The sequence below is a fragment of the Trichoplusia ni genome, chromosome 22, assembly GCF_003590095.1.
Source record: "Trichoplusia ni isolate ovarian cell line Hi5 chromosome 22, tn1, whole genome shotgun sequence".
Classification (NCBI taxonomy): domain Eukaryota; kingdom Metazoa; phylum Arthropoda; class Insecta; order Lepidoptera; family Noctuidae; genus Trichoplusia; species Trichoplusia ni.
Window position 1 is genome coordinate 1,459,254 of NC_039499.1, and position 20,907 is coordinate 1,480,160.

At 36.0% G+C, this 20,907-nt stretch overlaps 1 protein-coding gene across 6 annotated transcripts; it reads right to left on the reverse strand.

Annotated features, from left to right (window-relative positions):
- Positions 1–608: 608 nt before the first annotated feature.
- On the reverse strand, positions 609–20,692 carry LOC113504386 (GATOR complex protein DEPDC5). Of its 6 annotated transcripts, none has more exons than XM_026886630.1 (27): positions 20,460–20,692; positions 19,718–19,855; positions 18,578–18,747; positions 17,859–18,125; positions 17,555–17,697; positions 17,294–17,481; positions 16,453–16,927; positions 15,777–15,925; positions 15,135–15,335; positions 14,205–14,363; positions 13,577–13,732; positions 12,287–12,301; positions 11,049–11,266; positions 10,562–10,773; positions 10,055–10,229; positions 9,488–9,685; positions 7,875–7,958; positions 6,037–6,119; positions 4,829–4,900; positions 4,332–4,530; positions 4,011–4,116; positions 3,370–3,597; positions 2,849–3,009; positions 2,333–2,501; positions 1,770–2,001; positions 1,270–1,369; positions 609–886 (listed from the first exon to the last, which is right to left on the reverse strand). In XM_026886630.1, exons 1-27 carry the CDS (start codon positions 20,500–20,502, stop codon positions 683–685), a joined length of 4,545 nt encoding a protein of 1,514 aa, XP_026742431.1. In that variant the 5' UTR covers positions 20,503–20,692; the 3' UTR covers positions 609–682. The 6 variants fall into 6 exon arrangements, with proteins under 6 accessions (XP_026742431.1, XP_026742433.1, XP_026742430.1 ...); XM_026886632.1 differs by lacking the exon at positions 6,037–6,119 and adding an exon at positions 5,060–5,103 and having other exon boundaries at positions 16,450–16,927; XM_026886629.1 differs by having other exon boundaries at positions 16,450–16,927.
- Positions 20,693–20,907: the final 215 nt, after the last annotated feature.

Here is a 20,907-nt window from a genome sequence, read left to right on the forward strand (position 1 = left end):
CAAGTTGGCTCGCCTTGACATAAGAAAGACGCCGCTTATTCCCTCTTAAGGCATGAAAATTTAAATGAAATATAACATGTATGACCTGTGTTCATCTTCCTTGGAACGGCCCAAAAACCCACGGTTTTTTAAAGCATACGCGATCGCTACAATGAGCGACAGAAATTTACTCCAGGCGCGGTACTCGTCCTATAAAGAAATCTGCCTTTGGTTTCACCAAGTAGGTAGCTTTAGGGGCCATCGATAGATAGAATATTAAAAACTGCCGTTAACCCAGTAAACACAGTCCTTGCACTAAGCGCTAGTAGAGACTAGACACGCAGAATATAATTGTTACACCGTTTGTGTTTATATAATATGTACTTAGTTACAAATAACTTTATTACTTTATTTTTTAAGTTTTATACTATTTAACATAATTATAATGTGTGGCACTCAATTTGTCGGAACCTTCTATTTTTATATTCAACAAGAATTATTGTAGTAAATTGTAAAACCGTCTTCCATATTGAAGTTTATATAAATAAAATTATCTATATCTCATGCTTTTAATTCGGAGAGAAACACAATACAAACTATGAGGAATAGGTAAGTGCATAAAACACAAATTGCATTAAAATAAATCGTGTAATAAAATGAAACAGTGATAATTAATTTACATGTAATATTTGGCTTAAACAGATTAACAAGATTGTATTCCCTGGGCCCTGTCTCTTAGTTCCCAACAATGATCCCAGAATTGGCTTAGCCTCTGTTCCTGATTAGCACAGAAATGTTTGAAGTCTCTCAGCATTCGCATTTGGAAGCCTTCGTCACCTGTCGCCGGCGTTTGAGATGATTTCCACTTCTTTGATATCATATGATTCCAAGACCATAGGAATCCCATCTGTAATGTAAATAAAATATAACGCAAAATATCATAACATAAATGATATTACAAATCTTGATATTGACTATGACCGAGTCAAGTGGATGAGGTCCCCACGCCAAGCCGTGTCGCGGGTTCGATCCCTGCGTAGGACAAGCGTTTGTGTGACCAACGAAAGCTTGTCCTGCGTCTGGGGGACTTTGTTAATTTGAATGATTGTGAAACCCCCTAGACACAAGGATTAAATAAATATTTTGGTACGGAGTCGTTAAAAAGAGGATTTATAGTAATCAAGGAAAGTCGCTTAACAGAGAGACTATGCCTAACATGTAGTGGATCATTTGATAAACCAAGTTTTTTTTTAATGAATTATGAATGAAAGTTTTTAAGAGATGTCTTACCCGCCGACTGTTATCATAATCGTCCTTATTTTTCCCGCTAACGTGCCTCGTTATGTAGCCCTCATGCGGACTGGGTGCCGCTTCAGAATGCACTGGGTATCTGTACACATCAAATATATTAACATGATCTACAGAATTTTTTGGTTAATGTCGCAAATAGTAACAGACTTGTTATTTATTAAATACTTAAAGCTTTAATTTGTAGCAAAACTTACAAAAAAACAGTATGTTCGATTTTTTTATACAATAGTATCGCTTGTGACTTCATGAAATGTGGGTCCGAATCCCGTATGGGAATTACATTCCTGTATTAGCCGCGATATAAATTTTAAAGTCTGCTCAATAAACGTTTCTAATGTTATTGTTACACAAAATAATAAGTGTTAAAATATACTAACAAAATTTCAGAACAATTTAAGTACTAAGAGAACTACAATATGGATATTTCTTTTCGATATCAATTTAAATCTATTTAACTTATATGTATATACAAAACATACCTGCTAGCATTAACGGGTTTATTAGCTGGCTTGGTCCTGAGCGCTCGTTGTTCGGACTTGACAGTAGTGGGGATGAGTATGAACATGTTCCCTGTGACGTGCACGTACAGGTGGTCGCCGACGCCAGCCTCGTGGGAGGTACTCTCTACCGTACACTTTATAAAGCCGAAGCGACCCACTATCGCCTCTTGGAAGAGGAACAAACGTTCGAGCCACGTGTCTTCAGGGAAACCTGTGTTGGATTTGTAAATAGTAACTATCGTGAGAATAATTTATTCTTAAATGATGCAACGGTTTACTCTCGCTTATTTTTAGGGATTGGCCGACTAGTTTCGGACCCAATCGGAGTTCTTGACCATGCGTCTGACCATGTCGCCGGGTTGAGTTTATGTACTCGCACGAGTAGACCGTTGCGACATTTACTAGTGTTTTGAAATGTTTTAATTAATTTTTGGATGTTATTAATCTTATTGCCTTATAATGAACGACAAAAATCCAAGAGAGATACACTTATACAGCATATACGCTTTAGAATTCTACACTTCATGCGTAAAGATTTGTACCTTCAAATAAAGTTGCTTTGCTTCTGAGCAGGGGCTCTTCGTTGAGTGGCACGTATATAGGTCCCCGCAAGGGGTCTGATTTCAATGTGAACGGCAACGCCAGCGGGTCCGCCGGTATCGGTACCATTTGTAGACGACAGCTCTGCGCTTTACGAGCCCATCCGAATATCTTTTAAGAAAATACATTATATTGATTTCATAGAAATAATTAAAAAAATAATTAGTACTAATGACTTTAAATGATGTCGTACGCCAGTAAAACGAAGTAATATGACGATGCGCTTGCAGCCTTCCAGCTTACCAGTGAACCTGGGATTATTTCATAAATATTTGGTTTGAAAGGAATGAACATGTCACAGACACACCGATATTACTATTTTCAATCATTAGGATTTGAGAGAAATGGCTGGCGATGGCTGCTTGCCTATGCTAATGAAACGTGGCCTAATTGTAACCCCATTCCTTACGGAAAAACAAGCGGTAAAATTGGGACTTGCAAAATGTAATAATAATAACCAGTTCAGCGACGATATTCCCGCTGGCGACAGCCCACTGTATGCACATCTCGTAGGCCTGGTCTGGCCGGAACGTGGCCTGGTAGCGAGCGTGGCCCCATTCGATGCGGTCGCTCTTGTTGTTGATGTCGATGTCTAAATGCGTGTTCTTGTATAAAGGCACTGTAATAAATAAAGGATTTGAAATTTTCTGCCTTCCAAAATATGGTGTAGTTTTTCGTGTATGCTTTAATTATTAAGACAGCTAGACCCCTGTACCTCGATAGGACACACCTTGTTTACCGTTAAATTGCATGCAATCTGACGCCAGTCAAAACGTCGGGTGACAGTCGATATACAAACAAAAAATAGATAAAAAGTAGTTTTAAATAATGTCTTAGTCGTATATTAGTCTCAAAGAGACTAGCAGGAATGTCATTGCAGATCAACTGCTTTGAAGAAGTACAGGAACTAGTGAAGCAGAGAGAAATACCTATCTACAAAAAGCAAATCACAAAAAAAACCATAAAATAATTCACTTACTATCACTATCAGACCCAAGTTGCATATAACTAGGGTCGATATTGTCACAGAGGAATGCTGGTACCCCAGTCTCGTCTGTCACTGGGCTGAAGCCAGATATGTCTATAGCCCCCATCATAGCCTCCGCTGAGAGCAACGGAGACCGCGGTCCCAACACTTCCACCTCCATCCACTCGTTTTCGAAGCTTTGTAGATCACCTAAAGGCTTCACGTACTCGGGCTGGCTGTCTATAAATGTCAATCAGTTTTCGAATACATCTGTATTTGAATGGAGTTGAGAGAAAAGTTCGGCTAAACTAAAACGGTTCAAGTTGCTCGGGCAAAGATTAAAGCCAGCATAGCTGGGGCTGGGAAAAGGCTAGGCTGATGACGTTTTTTTATATATAAAATAAAAAGAGTAATACTGTTTTTAAGAACGTTACTTTAGTAAGCCATATTCTACAATGTCTATTTGTTTCTACTATCCACTTTTGAACGATAAAGACAGCAAGATAATGCAGCTTTTAGCTGCTTATTTTGCATCCTTTTAATTTCTCCATTTTGCAATTGAATTGAACAAAGGGAAAATAAATAGATTCAGAGGCGCATAACTTTAACTATTCACTTGCTGAAATGTTTTTCTAAAGCGCGTAAAAACATACCTTTTTCCTTTTTCTGTGGAAGTATATGATACATATAATAACCAACAACAAAACGTTTTGATGTATCGCCTGAAGCATGGCAGATCATTTTTTCTTGCTGTAGTTTCTGAAAGACAACTTACATTGTTAAGGTAAGAGTGACCTATAGCCTTGATCTACATCATACATTTAAATAAGCTTTGGCCATCACATTAGCCCATAATTTTCTTTGTAGTCTTCTCAAAAAAGTAGACATATGTGCCGTATGTGGTAATGCAAATATACTCATTAAAAAGTTAACACTTATAATACAAAACTGTAATTAAAACTATGTCTACTAACCTCCATAATTGACGTAGCTTTCTCATAAGTAACTGCCTCCATATTAGCTTGCAGCCAATGTATGGCGTATATAGACACGAATGTATGTGAGGGTAGACTGACAGTCTGTTGTAAGAAGCCGACACCCAACGTGGAACTGCGCATGCGTTCAATTATCTCCGCCAACGTCGAGTTCGCTTTTAATTTGGGCTCTAGAACGCTAGAAAATTTTAAAAAGATTTGAGTTTATTGGTGTAGTTTGTGACTTAAAAATGTTAAAAAAATATCCCCTGAAGAAACGAAATAGATTGAAAATGTGGCATTAAATGACACATCTTTCTATTTACTTCAATTACAAATTGAATAAATTTCGAATCAGTATCTAGCCAGTATCATGTACAGTAAGTATAAAAAATCATCCAAAAAAAGCAAGTGTGATGACTTTTGGGCAAAATTATTACTGTGAACGTAGTCCATACCCATAACATAAGATGTAAATAAAAAAATACAATATTTACCCATCGTCATAAGTGTCATCCGATTCACCCGTCTGAGACTGTGTCCTTTCCAGAACAGTTTTAGCTGCGGCCCTGAAGACATGCCATTACAATAATACACAAAAAATTATGTACCAAAGTACTGATGATTCAAAGCATATTATTATCAAACGCAAAGCTGCCAAGCAGAAGAGTTGTAGAAAATTATGATGATTTATAATAAAGGCATGATGAAGCGAACAGTATACTCACTTGTTACTTTGACTAGTATTTAGTGACTTAATAGGTGATAGTTGCTGCAATGAAACATTTAAAAAGGATAAGAATAAGCAACTGATAGGAGAGGCACGGGCAACCATTCAATGATAGCTTAGCAATAGAGAGAATAACCGTGTCATATATTACAATTGACAATAAGGGGACATCTGTAAAAAACAATTGAGCATTTTAGTAAAATCAATTAAATTGTGGAAAATAAAATGTAATACGTAATATGCTTACATAAAAATAATGGTGCAACTTACATAAATAAATATAAAAATAAGTGCTAGGAGTACATAAACATAGGAAGCATGATTTGTGCGTGAACACTAGAACAATGGTAAACATATTATAACAGCACCATGGGTTGAATGTTATGACTGTCATTTGTTAGTAAAGAAATTTGCACAAGCCGGCACACCATGCAGCTGATATGAAATGATCCTTGAAAATTCAATGTACTGTTTTAAATACGCCTTTTTACAGCATGCTACAGAACATTACTCTTACCAAAATATGTTAAAATAAAGAAATATAGGTTCAAATATGAAAGACGCATTCAAAACATTTTAATCTGTCTATTTTTAAAACAACATTATTCTTATTAGTTTAGATATTATTTTAAAGGAGGTTAAATTTAGCGGTAGCTCAATTAACTTTTCCCATATTTTAATTTTATTTACTATAGTCATGCTGCAAGATCTATAGCTACAGCAGGAGTTAGTTTTACGATGAGGAATCGAATTCATCCTCCAATCTCGATTACATCTATGCAACAAGTCATATGATTTTCTTTTGCATAGCGGTGACCAGTCGCCCAATTCTACCCATGCGATTTTAAGCCCTACGAATCCGTATTTGAAGACTATTTTGTAATGAAGACGTTCGATGGTTTACATTAATTGATGAATTAAAAATAGACTTTGTATTAATGATATATGTAGGTATGTGTCGTAATAAGTACTGACATGGCTTCAATCCGGAGCCTCGGTCGGTCAGGCAGGCGCGTGCTGCCCACACGCTCCCTGAACGGCGAGTTGGACACACCGCCCTGATACACCACACACAACACGCACTTTAACACAGCTCTGTGGGGGGCTAGCACCAATAATTACGACGTACCGAGTACATACACGTTGTTCGTACATTGCTGGTTTGAAAAATATATTCAGAAAAAAATACTTAGTTTTGACAGCAATGTATGTTATTTTATGGACTGGTTCATTTTAATTTGCATTTTCACTGTACGGTATGTCAAAAGTATTCGTGCTAGATAGTTTACCTACAACCTACAATAACATCCAAAATAGTGTAATAACAAGAATTTTGAAGTTTATTCTGTTTTTGTATCACCCTATTTTCTAGTCATCTGTAATACTAATTACATGGTTAATGTAGGAGAAAGTTATATTTGTCGCTGCACACAAACTAAGACATTATTTTTACAGTCAAAATTTTGATTATTTTAGTGAGGTACTTGGATGAATTTGCAAAGCGTTGTCAATTCAGAAAAATCTGGTATTGCTTATATTAACGCGACAAATACAGAAATCCAGTACCAGAACCATGTAATATGTGTTTTTTCTTAATACTTTCACTTTTTTTATTTCGTCTAGACACAAAAGGCTGTTAAATTAGAGCTTGATTCTAATATAGTTAGAAAATGAAAGTATTATATCATTTACAGATGACTTTTACTACTTCTATAGCTGTTGTGTATATATTTTTTAACTAGACTATTTATTAAACTATTTTTCTGGTTATGTCTGTTATTTCTAGAAACAAAATAAAATTAAAAAATAAACAAAAGAAGCGAGCAAACATAATATGTCGCAGTATTGGTGCATTCCGTGCATAATATTGCATAATTTTATAATAAGCAGTGCAAATATATACGCAGTTTGCATATACAATGTGGTTGTTCTCCTTCGACAGAACTGTAAATAAAAACATATATTTTTCGAAACATCCTGAATCGAAATGATAAAGACAAAGAATAGAGTTTAATTAAAACTTAGAAAAACGTCAAAAACTTGACAACCAAGATTTTTAATGCGCAAACACTTTATAATAGTCGTTATCAGCTCCATCAGGGTATTTCATATGACATCAAAATATAGGCGGGTGAATATCAATCATTTCTATTCAATAGATTCAAGAAGAGTCATCCACCTGGAAAAGGCCTTAACTGCACTGTTATCAATAAAATTACGATTAATATTCGAGTGTAATTAGTACCTACAGTGACGTCATCAACTTGTTAAAATTAGTCTACGAAGGTTAAGGTGTGAAGATTAGGGAAGGTCAAACGCCACTCCAATGTAAGGTTAATAAAAATTAACATCAATCGATTACAAACCCGTGTCCAAATTTCATGGAGCCAATGAAATGAGTGCTGAATTATGCCACAAAAAATAACATAAATCATAAAATTTTGAATCCGAATTTAAAAGAAACATACATAAAAACAAGTGAGGCGATCAAAAGACCAGACCTAAGAGTTATTTCAAAATACATTTTTAATTCGTTACTAGTAATTTTATTCAGCTCACATCGTTTAGGAACATTGGAGGTCTGCCCCATTTGATCGTGGCACTAACGGAAGAGTGTCGACTGGGATCTGGCGTGGAGGCGGAGGGAGTGGCCGCGGGCACTAAATAACTATCGCAGACGTGACTATGGCGTCGTTACTATCTAACCGTCGATCACACATACCCTAGAACCTTGTCTAAGACACACCGTGATAGAGTCGCAGTCGCAGTAGTGGTGTCTGTGGCTGTCAGTGTAATGGTAGTGTGGGCTGTACCTGCGCGCTGCGCGTGAGGATGGAGGTGGAGTGTCGGCGCCGCGTGAGCGCCGCGTCGGCCGCGCCCGCGCCCGCCAGCGCCATCTGCACACCACACGTACAGCCCGGGCCGGCCCAGCGGGCCCGCCCAAGGAATGTCGCCCGCCGCGACCGGACGCCCCCAATAACCGTATTGAGAGCCCGCGATCAACAGGCATTTTACTGACGTACATCTCAGAATTCTTACAATTCGAAGTGACCGCAGAGCGGGATCGAAGTTGCCGACGAAGCTAAAAATCGATGCTAAGCGACGCTACGACCTGAGCTTACGCCAAACTGATGTCGCCTAATTAGGTAGCGTTGATAGCGATGCTTAGTTCGATACTGAAAACAATGTCTTGAGCCCTACAGTGTACAATGTGCCTTTGCAGCTCATATCACGCCCGGTCTGCGGTCTCAGATATTATTGTCAAGTTAATTAACATGCGGATCTCAAACAGGAAATTATAAATAACACATAGTGTGCAAATTAAAAATAAATAAGAACCTAAATTTATAATTTGAAAATATAAACATTCTCATGCCACATACAGACAACATACATGGACGATGCTGTGCTTTTAAAATAAAAACCTAACATGTATAGACACCTAAATCTGTATCACTTTAACATGCGTATTAACTGTCACGGAGTGAGATTTCAAATTTCATGTTTGAGTAAACTTTTAGTACAATTATTGAGTAATGTAAACAGTAGTTGAAACATTAACAAAGAAATGTTCAAGCAACTCTAACATTACTGTATATTAGGTATTGAGGAGTTGTGCACATCTACTGTACATGCAGTGCAAGTAGTAGTATCTACGTGTCATACTGTGTGCAAATAACTATAATCATGCTGTTTCACTTATAAACATTACTTGGACAATTCATTATTTATTTAGGTTACCAACTGATGAATGTCTATAAGTGATGTAATTTACATATTATATAACATATACACAAAAAAATATTTCATAAAATAAAAATAGAACCTATGTATGTAAATTAAATAACATTTGTATTATTTTTGACTTTGTTGCTTTTTTTCACTTTGGACTTCAATTTATTAATTGATCAACGCTTAAAATAATAAAAAATTATAACGAACTAAGCTAGAAAAAAATAGAGATTTTCTAGATATAAGTTCAACATAGAGGAAACTTTTTTTACTGTTAAGAACTAATTAGACTAAGCATGAACAGGTAACATTGAACTTTTCCAAATATATACTTTCGGAATATGTTAGCGTACTCTATTGAAAAAACTGAATTTCACGAAGGCAAAAAAGACAGCAAAAATGAATAGAATATTATTAACGTATTTTCCCTTTTGACAATAGCATTTTGAGGACAGCAAGTTAAATCGTAGTAATATTATATGTTTTTCCTCGTTCTCGCAAAAACCACTGAACGGATTTAGACGAAACTTGGTACACAGATAGTTTACAACCAGGATTAACACAGGATAGATATTCTTTTCCCAATTTATGTTCCCGTGTTTATTTCGATTTGAAGGGGAAAAGCTAGTTTGAAATAGCGCTGATCAACTAATTTTAACAAAATCCAAGCTCGTATACTTGTAACCATACTTACCCTCTGCTTGTTGGGTCTTTTGACTTTATTGAAGTATTGCTCTGTCATTTTGAGGAATCCATCTGTCAGCTGGTCGAGATCGTGTCGCGTCGGCTGCGGGTATATGTCGCAGTGGGTCGCGTCGTCATCCATTATTAGTTTGGTTGCCGAGTTGTATAATGGCAAGAGGAGAGTACGGAACCGCCAATATTTGAGTGCCTAGAACATTTAGTGCAGGTTTAGTGCGAATTTATGGGAAAATGCACTAAAATTCATCATTAACAAATTTCAGCTGGAGCAGGAGGTGTTGTGAAAATCATGTTGTTCAATTGTGTGAAAAGATGATTTTTATCTGCTTGCTCAATGGAAGAGCCTTTTAGACAGCCTGGGAACCGGTTGATAAGCAATTAATATATGAAGGAAAACCACCTATAACTTTAAAATCTTTTGTTATAAATCACAAAGACCGTGATACCAGGTACCTTTAGGGGTTACTTGTTCAAAGATTCTCTTTTCCGCTCATTGGTTCCAAATCGGTCCATTACCTATAGCATAGGCTAATATATACCAAAAAGGTTTGATAATTACCTCAACGAGAGCGAAGTCCGTATCACCACGCGTACAAATGTAATGGTCCATGTAGTTCCAGTTGTACGTTTCGAGTTTCTCCGTGGTGAAGGATACCCAGGACACCTCGTACGTGTCGTGGTTCGGAGCGTGGAAACGGTAGCGGTAGTGGATGTTAAACGGCGGGTATGGGTGTCTAATAAATAATACATTGAAGTATAAGTTTAGATACACAGTCCCGTAAAAATAAATCGACCAAATCGTCTTTAATACATCTTTAATAGTTATACGAAAATATAAAAACATTCGTCACATTTAACCTTATAAATATGTCTTTAACCTAACCTCTATAACTTTTGTGGTGATTTGCAAATAGTTTCGTATTGTATAAATGTGTATTTTACGGTAAGATGAATTTGCGTGAATTTGAAAAACATGTTCATATCGTACGTATAACTACTGACCAAGAAGTCCAAGACCGGTTTAACTGCGGTTTCGAGAACTCAAATAATAACAGTTTAATATTACCTGGGTCTATATCTCGTGACGGTGATAGTTGAGCCAACAAGGGTAAGTTTATGGAAGATCCTTCCGATAGAGAGCAAGTATCGCTTTGTTGGGGCTACATTGACGGGTTTGCCGCACTGCGGGGCCACCTTACTGGGGGGCGGGGCAGCAGTGGACGGGCAATGTGACTCGATGACTTCATTCTCATTTACACCAACTATTAGTTGGAATCCCTGCAAATTAAGATATGTTTTTTTATTGCTTTTATGATATGGCGTGGTGATGTAATAAAAGTATATTTTGTAGATCATTGTCTAGGTTATTTCTTTACAATGAGGGTGTTTGTCACCAACCTTGGCATTAAAGACTTAATTGGCTGTCTATTTTAAAAAAAGATATATATAGTTTTCTTTTTGCAAAAAAAAATGACTGCTTGAATCTGAGTATGATAACATGGACCATAATTGAAGACAATTGTAGAAAATACTGTAACATTTTATTTCCTCACCTGTGCCAATCTTTGAGAGACTAACTCTTTGAAGACCTCCATCGTAGTAAGTGGCTCTTTATAAATCGCTCTATTTTGTGCAAAATCAGCATTTACGTCATCAGGCAGTAGATTGTAGTCGGACACTAAGTAGTCGTTCTGTAACGACCTCTTATCCGGGAAGTAATCCGTAGTAATCGGTAAACACGCCGGGATTGTTAGGGATTTCCAGTCAACACCTGGGTAAATAACATTTGGATGATAAAATTTAGTTTTAACATAACCTAAATCTATTTATAATCCTTTGACGACGTCTTGAAGCAGAAACCATTTTTAAAATAGTATATTTGAAGTAAATTTATCTTGTAGCAGATATCAAAAGTCACTAAAAACTACTTTACATAGTCATGTTTTACGACTTTAAAAGTCTAATGCTGGAAGCTTCTTTTTTCGTTTCCAAGGAGATCCCATGCGGTTGGTTTTTGCCTAGGATGTCTTCTGTCAACTCTCATGAAAACATTATACTAAGTAAACAAACATTTGATAATTACAGTTTTGAATCGGCAGGCATTATTTTTAAAGAAATAATTTGGCTCTGCGCAAGCATATTGACATTCAGCTAAGCGGGTTAATCATTCCGATCCTCCTAACTAATAAATTTAGTAACAATATTTTAGAAAACTATTTCGAAAAGCTGAAAATATTACAATAGTAGATGCATAAATATAATGAAATCAAAATGAGGTGGAACGAGCGCTATTGTATGTTAACAGGCATCATTAAAACATTGATTTTTATATTCCATGCATAATAAAACTTCTAGTTTACGAAGGATTATATTAAGTGTTTTATTCTAGAGAAATGAAAACTTAAAGAAACAGAAAGTTATGCACTCCGAAGTCCACTTCAATCAATTGTATTATATAATTTTCTACTTGGGAGTCTCAAAGCGCATATAAATTTTTGCAAAAGATCGGGCATGCACAGCTTTCGATTTTGGACATGTGTTGCGATCTCCGGTCGCGTACGGCTAAAGCGATAAGCGATGTGTTTTTAGGCTAATAATTTTGACTGTATCAATTTGATAACATAAATATTATAAATAAACTACCTAAATAAATAGATTGCCATAATTAAGAAAGCGCACATTTTCTGTGAAATCCCCTTTAGCGCATACGATATACTAATAAAATTAACACATAATAAAAATAATAATGCGATACTACTCAATGCAAAATCCAATAAATGGAATATCAAACCTATAGCTCGGTTCGCTTCGTTCCAATGAGGTTTGAAGATAATTTTTCAACGCGATGATATCATGAAACATCAAAAATGAAGTGAACATTTAGTACACCAATATACAGATAATAACCATGTTTTATTAACCACCGTGACAGAAGTACCAACTATGAGTGAATTGGACCCTGTTTTGCCCCACCAATGTGTTTCGATGGATACGCATGAAGATAAAAGAAACACCGTTTGACTTCAAACGGCTGTAAATCTATCCATCTTTAGAGTTAAAGTATAGCACGATTCACACGACCATTATAAAAATGTATTCAATTAAAATCTTATTTTTGTACTAAGTCGAGATCATCGCAGATGGATAGATCATATGTTAACTTCCGTATTCACAAACGATACATAGTGACGATTTTTAATGTCTCTTTGTATCTACTTTCCACATACCAGTAACAGATATAAATGTCGGACTGCAAATCAAAAGTTGTAGTTTCAAATCCCGGAACGCACCGAAGTCATGTGATTCTTAGAAAATAAATATCACTTGCAAAATACAGTGAACATCGCGAGGAAACCAGCACAAGTGATAATACTTAAAGGTTCTATAAAGCAACGTTAGAGGAAAGAAGAAATTTACAGTAAGACAGAATGACACTGCGATATTTGACTGAGTAGCGTTTATGAATACGGTGGTAAAGCCGTCAATGACATTACGATTTGGTCTCTAAATAGACACAAAGGCAAACGAACGTGAAGCCTGAACTACTTTAATGATAATCATAGCTCCTTGCGTTCATAACACACATCAAGATAATCTGAATATCAACAGATGAAACCGCGTTTATTAATTCTTGCATTTGTCTTATGCTCGTCCAGATAAATGCTTTATTTTCAGTATGTTACATGCAAGAGAATTTCTTGGTATAGTCCTCCTTTTAATAACAATTGAATGCATTATTTTACTCAATAAAGTAGTCATGTTTACAGTTAGTGCAAAGGTTGTAATAGTATTATCTTAAAAGAAAACTGTCAACCCTTGTTAATAGACATTCTCACACATCAGCGAATAGGTTATCAAATCAAAACTATATGTGAAATAAGGTAGCATTTTCATGATAAAAAGTTATCATTAGTTTTTAATACTTTTGAACTATTAAAAACTGACCTGATACCTGACTAAAAAGAGTATATTGGTAAAGACACAACATAAAACACACAAAAATTGAGTTTCGATAACTGATCCGCTGTAACAAATACAACCATTGCTGGCAGGCCACACCCGTGTCGTATGAGGTACTGACCTGTGGTGAGCGCGGGCGTCCACTCCTGCTCGCCGGTGGCGCCCCACAGCAGCGCCAGCGACGCGTTGTTGGTGGTGGAGGGCGCGCCCGCCGACACGCCCAGGACTGCTAACGTTCCCGACGCACTTATCATACGTTTACGGCCTATGACGTTACCTGAAATATACCACGGTATTTTTATAGCTGCACAAATAAGATAAAATTGTGGTCTCTTTGTTTATTTTAAAAAAGAACGTCCCCAGCATTGCGGAATTTAATCGTTGTGTTGCGGGGCTTTCACTAACATTCAAGTCACATGCACTAAGACACCCAGATTCAGGACAAGCATTCATGGGTCAGACAAATGTTTGTCTTACAAGGGGATCGAACCCGCGACACGTCACGTTCACAGGGTTTGGCGTGGTGACCTCAACCACTCGGCAGTGCAGTCACTATCTTCAAAATTGGGAAGTTGGTTTTATGCAGCCAATGCTTGTATGAGGTCTGGATGCCGTCTACATGTGGATGCCTTAACTAGGTAATCCTCAACGGTGGTAGACAGGAAGATATTAAAGCAGACTTAGTGCAAAGCATCTGAAAAGAGACAATACAATTAAAACTATTAATAACTAGATAAAATGTAACTTACCATCAACCTGGTAAATAGAATGATTGTTATTTATTATTGATGAAGATCCATTCTCCTTTTGGATGTTATTCTCACAGCGAGCGTCCTCACTCCTCGATGCGGGTTCACCCGCCGGCCGTGCTTGGTAGTGATGCTGTTGTATTAAAACACCAGTAGGGCCTAGAATAAGAAGCAAAAAGTGCTTAACAATGACAATGACAATGAATACAGGTTTAAGCCAAACATCGTCTAAAAAAATCATTCGATTTGAAGACAAATGTGATTATTTCCGATCTCTTTCAAATATTCGGTCTGGAAACGTAACTAGTACTGTTGTATGACCCTGACTGTGAAAAGTATTTACGCGTGACGTGATGATTGTGTAAAGATTTTACGAGATTTACGAGAAATTCAGAAATACGTGAATAATATTTAATAATTTTCTGAAGAAGTAAATACGTGTTCTCTTTTTATACCTAGTCATCGACCCTATTGCAAAGTATTACTAAAAGCCTTTCAATACTACTTAATACAGAAATGTAAAAACTTATAATTTTTTTGCTTTTCAAATTTAGTTTTCTTCTTATCCTTCGTGGGCTGTCTCATCATTTCGGTCGACATCATTGTGTTTTCTTCCAGTCAATTCAACCTCGCCGTAACCTTTCTAACCGTTAAAAACTCGTTTCTCCTACTTCTTATCTTTCTTTTATTAATCGTTACAATAATAGATATTATTGTTATGTTTTAACTGGCAAAACAACAAATGTTGTTTTGCCATATAAAAATGAAGGTTGATCGTAGAGGGATTAAAATTTAGAGCTGTATATATTTCTGTATTTTTTATATCATAAACAATAAAAAAAAATGTGGTGGACCACGCCCAAAATTTAGGGGTATGAAAAATCTATCAGTACGTAGATTGTGATAGAAGAATTTTATATATTAGATTACCTTTAGGAAATATGTGAGTCCACCGCCGCCTGTTGCTCGTCAGTTTGACGGTGACGTGGGAAGGGTCGAACGGGTTGATGAGCGCCCGGCCCGTCCTAATCACCGGTTTGTGAGAGGAGATGGAACTGCGCGGCGACAGTCTGTTGCTGGATAGAGGAGAGTCCGTCGCATCGCTGTTCGTGTCATAGGCTCCTTGCTTATCTGTACGAGGAAAAGTAAGACATTTTTTCTCTAGCTTCTGTCATCTATAGGTACATAAGTAAATCAGAAAAGCTTCCGAAATATTCCAAAAAGTTATGGAAATTAAGAGTCATGTAGAAAATTTGTTCAAAAGATACATAATATATGTCCAAGAAATACTGTCCGACGTCACAGTTCACGCGAACAAAGTCACTGGCATAGCTGGTAAAACATAAACTAAGATTTCCTGTCAACCAACCTTTAAGATTTCTTCGAGCCATAACTGTAATAATTTCTGCAACTATTAACTACTAAGGAAACCACAACTTAGGTATTCCGTGCGCAAGGGCCCAAGGCGTGGAGCCCAAGTAAATTCAATAAGAACTTGCTTAGGTTTTTTTGAAGGTGCTTTTTATCTCCTTCAAAGCAAAATGAGATTATATAATAGAAGAAATGACTCACTACTATTAGCTAAGATGTCGGCAACTGTGTGATGTATATCAGGGTCCGACATCTTCCTGTGATGCAAACTGGATGAGGGCGGGCTTCTTCTATTCATGCCTTCGAGACCAGCCACAGAAGTCTTTTTCGTCCGAGTCACCCTCTGCACACTGTTAAACACGTAGCTAATGGTTATTTCTGTATAGTAAAGCGCGACTAACATAATTTAAAATAAAGAAAAAAATTGTGTCAACCGAAACGTAGGTACAAAAATCCGCATACTGTTCAATGAATAGAGCGCGTATTTAGTGGATTTCTTTTGTTTACTGATTTTAGGTAGCTTTTATCAAAGTTTTTTTTCTGTTTTTCACGCTTAGCTTAGGGTATTACTAGATTTTTTCTTCGAATAGGAAATTATTATAGATGGGCCGAGAACTCGGTCTCAGCGCACTCGGCGGATACTCGTACTTGGTCGAATATCTCGAAATAAACGAAATCATTGCCATATAGCGCCATGGACCGCAGGATCACCGCGTAGGGCCTCCGGAAAGAGGCGTTTGGATCCCCCAGGCTTGGCAAGTGAGCAAGGGGTTTCAACTGCTAGTGTACAACGTAACGGCTAAAATAATAACCTCAAACACTTGTAGAAACTGATTAATATAATAGTAAGCCGAGTATTATATGGAAGGCTCACCACGTGCTGTGTGCCGGCGGCAACTGGAATACCTGTGCGTCGTACGCATCGTAATCAAATATAGAATTATGCATATATTCGTCTTCCTTCAACAACTTTCCTTTCCGCTCATCTTCGTACATTTTTCTTAACGGCTCCTGGCTCTTTCGTGGCGGCAGTTTAATCCTAGGAATAAAATTGGAATATGCGACCTTTTTATTTGTCGAATAAAAAGACAAGTTAATCCAATGTGGCATTGAGTAATCGTCTATAGAGTTGAGGTTGTTATCCTTGTTGTGGAATTTAAGGAGAGGTACGGCGTGAAGAGGTTGTTCGCCAACACAGACTAAGTCGCTCCCGACACCGTTGTCTATGATCCGTTGTTTTGTGACGTTGGTCAGTTCCCTGTCGACTTCGAAGACTCCCACTCCCGGTGTGATGACGACACTGAGCTGGCCGGTACGGTCGAAACACCGGTCTAGGTAATGCTTCTCGAACACTGTCGAAATATGATAAGAATAATCATTTAGGGTTAATATTATGATATACCAGAATAGAATTTCTACCAAACGTGCATTTGAACTGAATTGATATGTTTTACTGTAGTTAAGTTTCACTAAAATGTAAATCTGGTGGTTATGGCAGCTCGCGCCACAATAGCTATCAGATTTTAGGTATTTTCGTACTTACTTACGTAATGTTTTGGGCAATTATAAATTGCAGCCCATTCTAATAGAAAGTCAAGCTGTATTATTGTAAAAATCCTTCAATGATGTAGTTCTTACGTAAAGAGTAAACATACATCCATACTTTCAAACATTCACGTTTATAATATTATCTATTAGGATTTACGTAGTTGCTTTACCGTTTAAACTCATATTTAAAACTTCAAGGAAGTTTCCTTGAGCAGCTGTCGAGTTGATTGCCGTCGGAATCTCCAAGTTCGGTCTTTCGTGATATTGTAAAACAATTTTCTGATAATCTGTGAAAAGTCTCCTTAGTTGTAGGAGAACGTTGGACCAGTCTTCATATCTCTCATTTTGAACTGCTACCCTGAATTTTAATGGATTATGGTTAAATTTGATACAATGATATTATTTGATAAATGGATGAATTAATGTTATACCTATAAAAATCTTCATAAAATCTGCCCCTATAATCTTTTTGCAAACATTCTTTCATGTGTTGAGGGAACTCTTCTAGCGATTTAGCCTTATAAAATGTCCTTGAAAATAAAACTATCGTCACTTCATGATTGCTGCCATTTTTCTGAAAGCAAGTACCTAGTTAAAAATTTCACATCTCAATTTCTGGGATACCATTAGCAACTCCACGAATTTACTACCAATTGATAAAATTTCAAGCTTATAAAAGCATTTTTGTTTAATCACAACCTTCTTACCCTGACAAAAAAGACAATTTTAACGTACCTTCCATTTAGCGAAAAGATCTGCAAGAAATCCATTCACAGCCTTTTCGAAATACAAGTCACCGTGTATATCAAAGTCCCACATTTCCGAAGACATTTGTATGAACAGGTACACCATTGACGTGGACGATCTGAATACAATCTTTGTATCCTCGGTGATGACTCCACACGCGACCCTGTCCCCTTGAGACCACATCTCGTAGACTTGGCATCTTATGGCGCTACCGCAGTACTCTATCTTCTTGTTCAAGTATACACAGGTACTAACCTAAAATGTACATCATAACTCATTAAATATATCCTCTGCTTGCTGAGTAGCTGCTTCATTGAGGTTTTAAGTAATAGTATTTCTGTTGGTACGTCATAGACTTCGTAAAAACAAAATTGATAATTGGGCAAATTATATTTGACGCACAAATTCGCATGGTGTTCAGGAACGTTGCATAATATTTTCAGATGTCGTGTAACTTGTTGATGCATCCGTGCAAACAAACAACGTGCTAAACGAAAGGTCCGCGCTATTACGAAGTACGATACATGGGCCTATTAGTTAGTGTTTAATTTAATTAAAAGATGCAACATATATTTATCGGGAGTGCCTACGTCAGCTCATGATAAAGGACTCCGGTCGGGTCCGAAACGAGTCGTACAATCCTGTGAGTAATCCCTTAATAATGAACTATTATAACTAAGGTTTCTATAAAAAAAAAATTGACTTACCAAGCTGTTTTTCAATCTCCACATTTCCGACCTTCCCATGTACTGGTCTTTGAATGTAAGCTCCACGGAGTCCAAAGCGACATCAGCTACGTTTACTATGTTTACGTATACATCCGCAAAGGTTCGCAATTGAAAAGTTATGGCTATGCTCTGTTCAACACTGATGGTGTCTGTAAAACATTAATGTGTTATCTAAATGCCATGCCATTATAAGAGAAGGTTTTTATTTTGATAGTATATAATTAAAGTTTTATCTGTATGAGGCATTTTATCAATTTCATGTTATTAATTACTAGGTTTCGCGCTACTTGCTCTGCAGGGCTATAATATAACATAGATTAGGTAGTATTTTTTTATCAATTAACCGGCCTTGCTGCATCTCCACATTAATAATTATTATAAAGTATGTCTTATATAGCATTGTGAAATATAATTCTGTATATTTAGTATTATTATTTATTTTTAATCATTATCATCATCTCAGCCTATTGCCGTCCACTGCTGAATGTAGGCCGTATTATAATTAAGTTTATTATGTAGAGTTTAATAACTTTAATAAATTACTGCTGAACTATCAAAACATCACATTCTGAGTATAATTGACTAGCAGAATAAAAAGTGTGAACAACATAATGTTCAATAACTTTTATTGGTGACCAGTTGTCAGTGCAATGTAAAGATACTGAAGTTCATGATATGCTATTGACCTCTTTATCTATTACTGTTTATTAACAAAGAAACCAATCAATACCAGTTTATGGGGAAGCAATTGTAATTTAAATGTAATTAAAAACAAAACAGAAGGCTAAAATACATTGATAATGTTTTCAGAACTAAAATTGTTTCATTAATCAGCTGATGATTTTTTTTAAATACTACTCTTTAATTACTTTTTAAACACTTAGCTCTTTAATTCTCTATAAATCAACATACTTATAAAAACATTAAAATTAAGCCAATGCATTATTTTTTAATTTTAAAAATTAAAGCGGTTAATATCAATGATTCATTCTAATAATTTACAAAACAAGAACTAATCCTCAGGCCAAGGTTGAGTAAGGTGTCTTAGCCAACAGTTTTTTTTATAGCTATGTTTAGCATAGCAATTGAAACAATCTGGTAGCTCATAGTATATATTACCTCGTCCTCGCCCCGGTGCATCCACTCTTGTGACTTGTAACAGTAGTCTTGGGTAGTCATTTTCAGGATGATAGATTTCAACAATATCCTTTTCTTTTAGTCCAGGGTAGTCTTTTAAGTTAATAATAAGGTCTAGTGCTGTAAAGTAACATTTTAATTCAGTTCTACATATACAACTCAATTGTTTAATACAGTAAAATCAATGTTCTTGCTGGTCTTTTTATTGTTTAATAAACATATAAGGAATAATATCAACATCACAAATACATGTCATAATCTGCGATAATCTCTAGAATCTAGCTATAGCTGTTCATTAGATACAGTTTGGTGTAAGACAGATGGACAGTACGCAGTGCTTCAGAAAGAGGGTTCAAATTTTTCCAATATGGAACACTATAATTTAGGTAGAAAACATAATTTTTTGTTGAATCTTTTCTGAAACTATGAGGGTAGTCAAATTAAATTTCTAGATCACGATTCTACAAATTAATGTAAAATTCATGAAAGATATACATACTGGATATTTTTTCATGAACGAAACTAATAATATCTGGTAAAAATTAAATAGATACGAGTCATTAAATAAGAAAGCGTTTAAAGTAGATGAATATTGCAATTAGCACAGGGAGTTTCTTAAATGTTCAGTGAGTTTTATAAATTTATGCGTAAATATTTAATTGAAAATTAAACTGATGCATATTTCAAGGCGAATATATAAATATAGATACTATTAAAAACTTACGACTAAAACTGGACTGGTGGACAATAAGTTTAAAAGACTTCATTTTTATATATTTCTTCGTTATATCGTTTACATTTCTTACTGTAGATAAAATTAGAAACTATTCGCTAGAGAGTGACCATTTACTTAATTATGACACAAATCCATTTATTTGATATACTTGAATGTAAACAACATTCACTCAATTTACAAGCCACAAGCGAAATCTACGCTTCGCACTGACATTTCAGATTTGTCAGTCGAACACAGATTAAATATAATAACCTTCCGTCGCATTAACTACAGGTTCCGAAGAAGGTTTGATTCAATCAAGGAGTTGTGAAAAAATAGAATTTAAATAATAAAAATATTTTTTATTATCATATGTATGAGAAAAAGTAAATAACAGGTTTTACTTATAAATTTGGCCTATTTAAAATGAAAAGGTAGCCACTAAATAAAACTTGCG

Bases quoted from the DNA above. Each gene is read 5' to 3' on its own strand.
- LOC113504386 (XM_026886629.1), bottom strand. From the start codon at position 20,502: ATGAAGTCTTTTAAACTTATTGTCCACCAGTCCAGTTTTAGTC. The intron at 19,856-20,459 runs GTAAGTTTTTAA...GTTACTTTACAG, and splicing joins CCACCAGTCCAGTTTTAGTC to CACTAGACCTTATTATTAAC. The intron at 17,698-17,858 runs GTACGTTAAAAT...ACTTGCTTTCAG, and splicing joins ATCTTTTCGCTAAATGGAAG to AAAAATGGCAGCAATCATGA.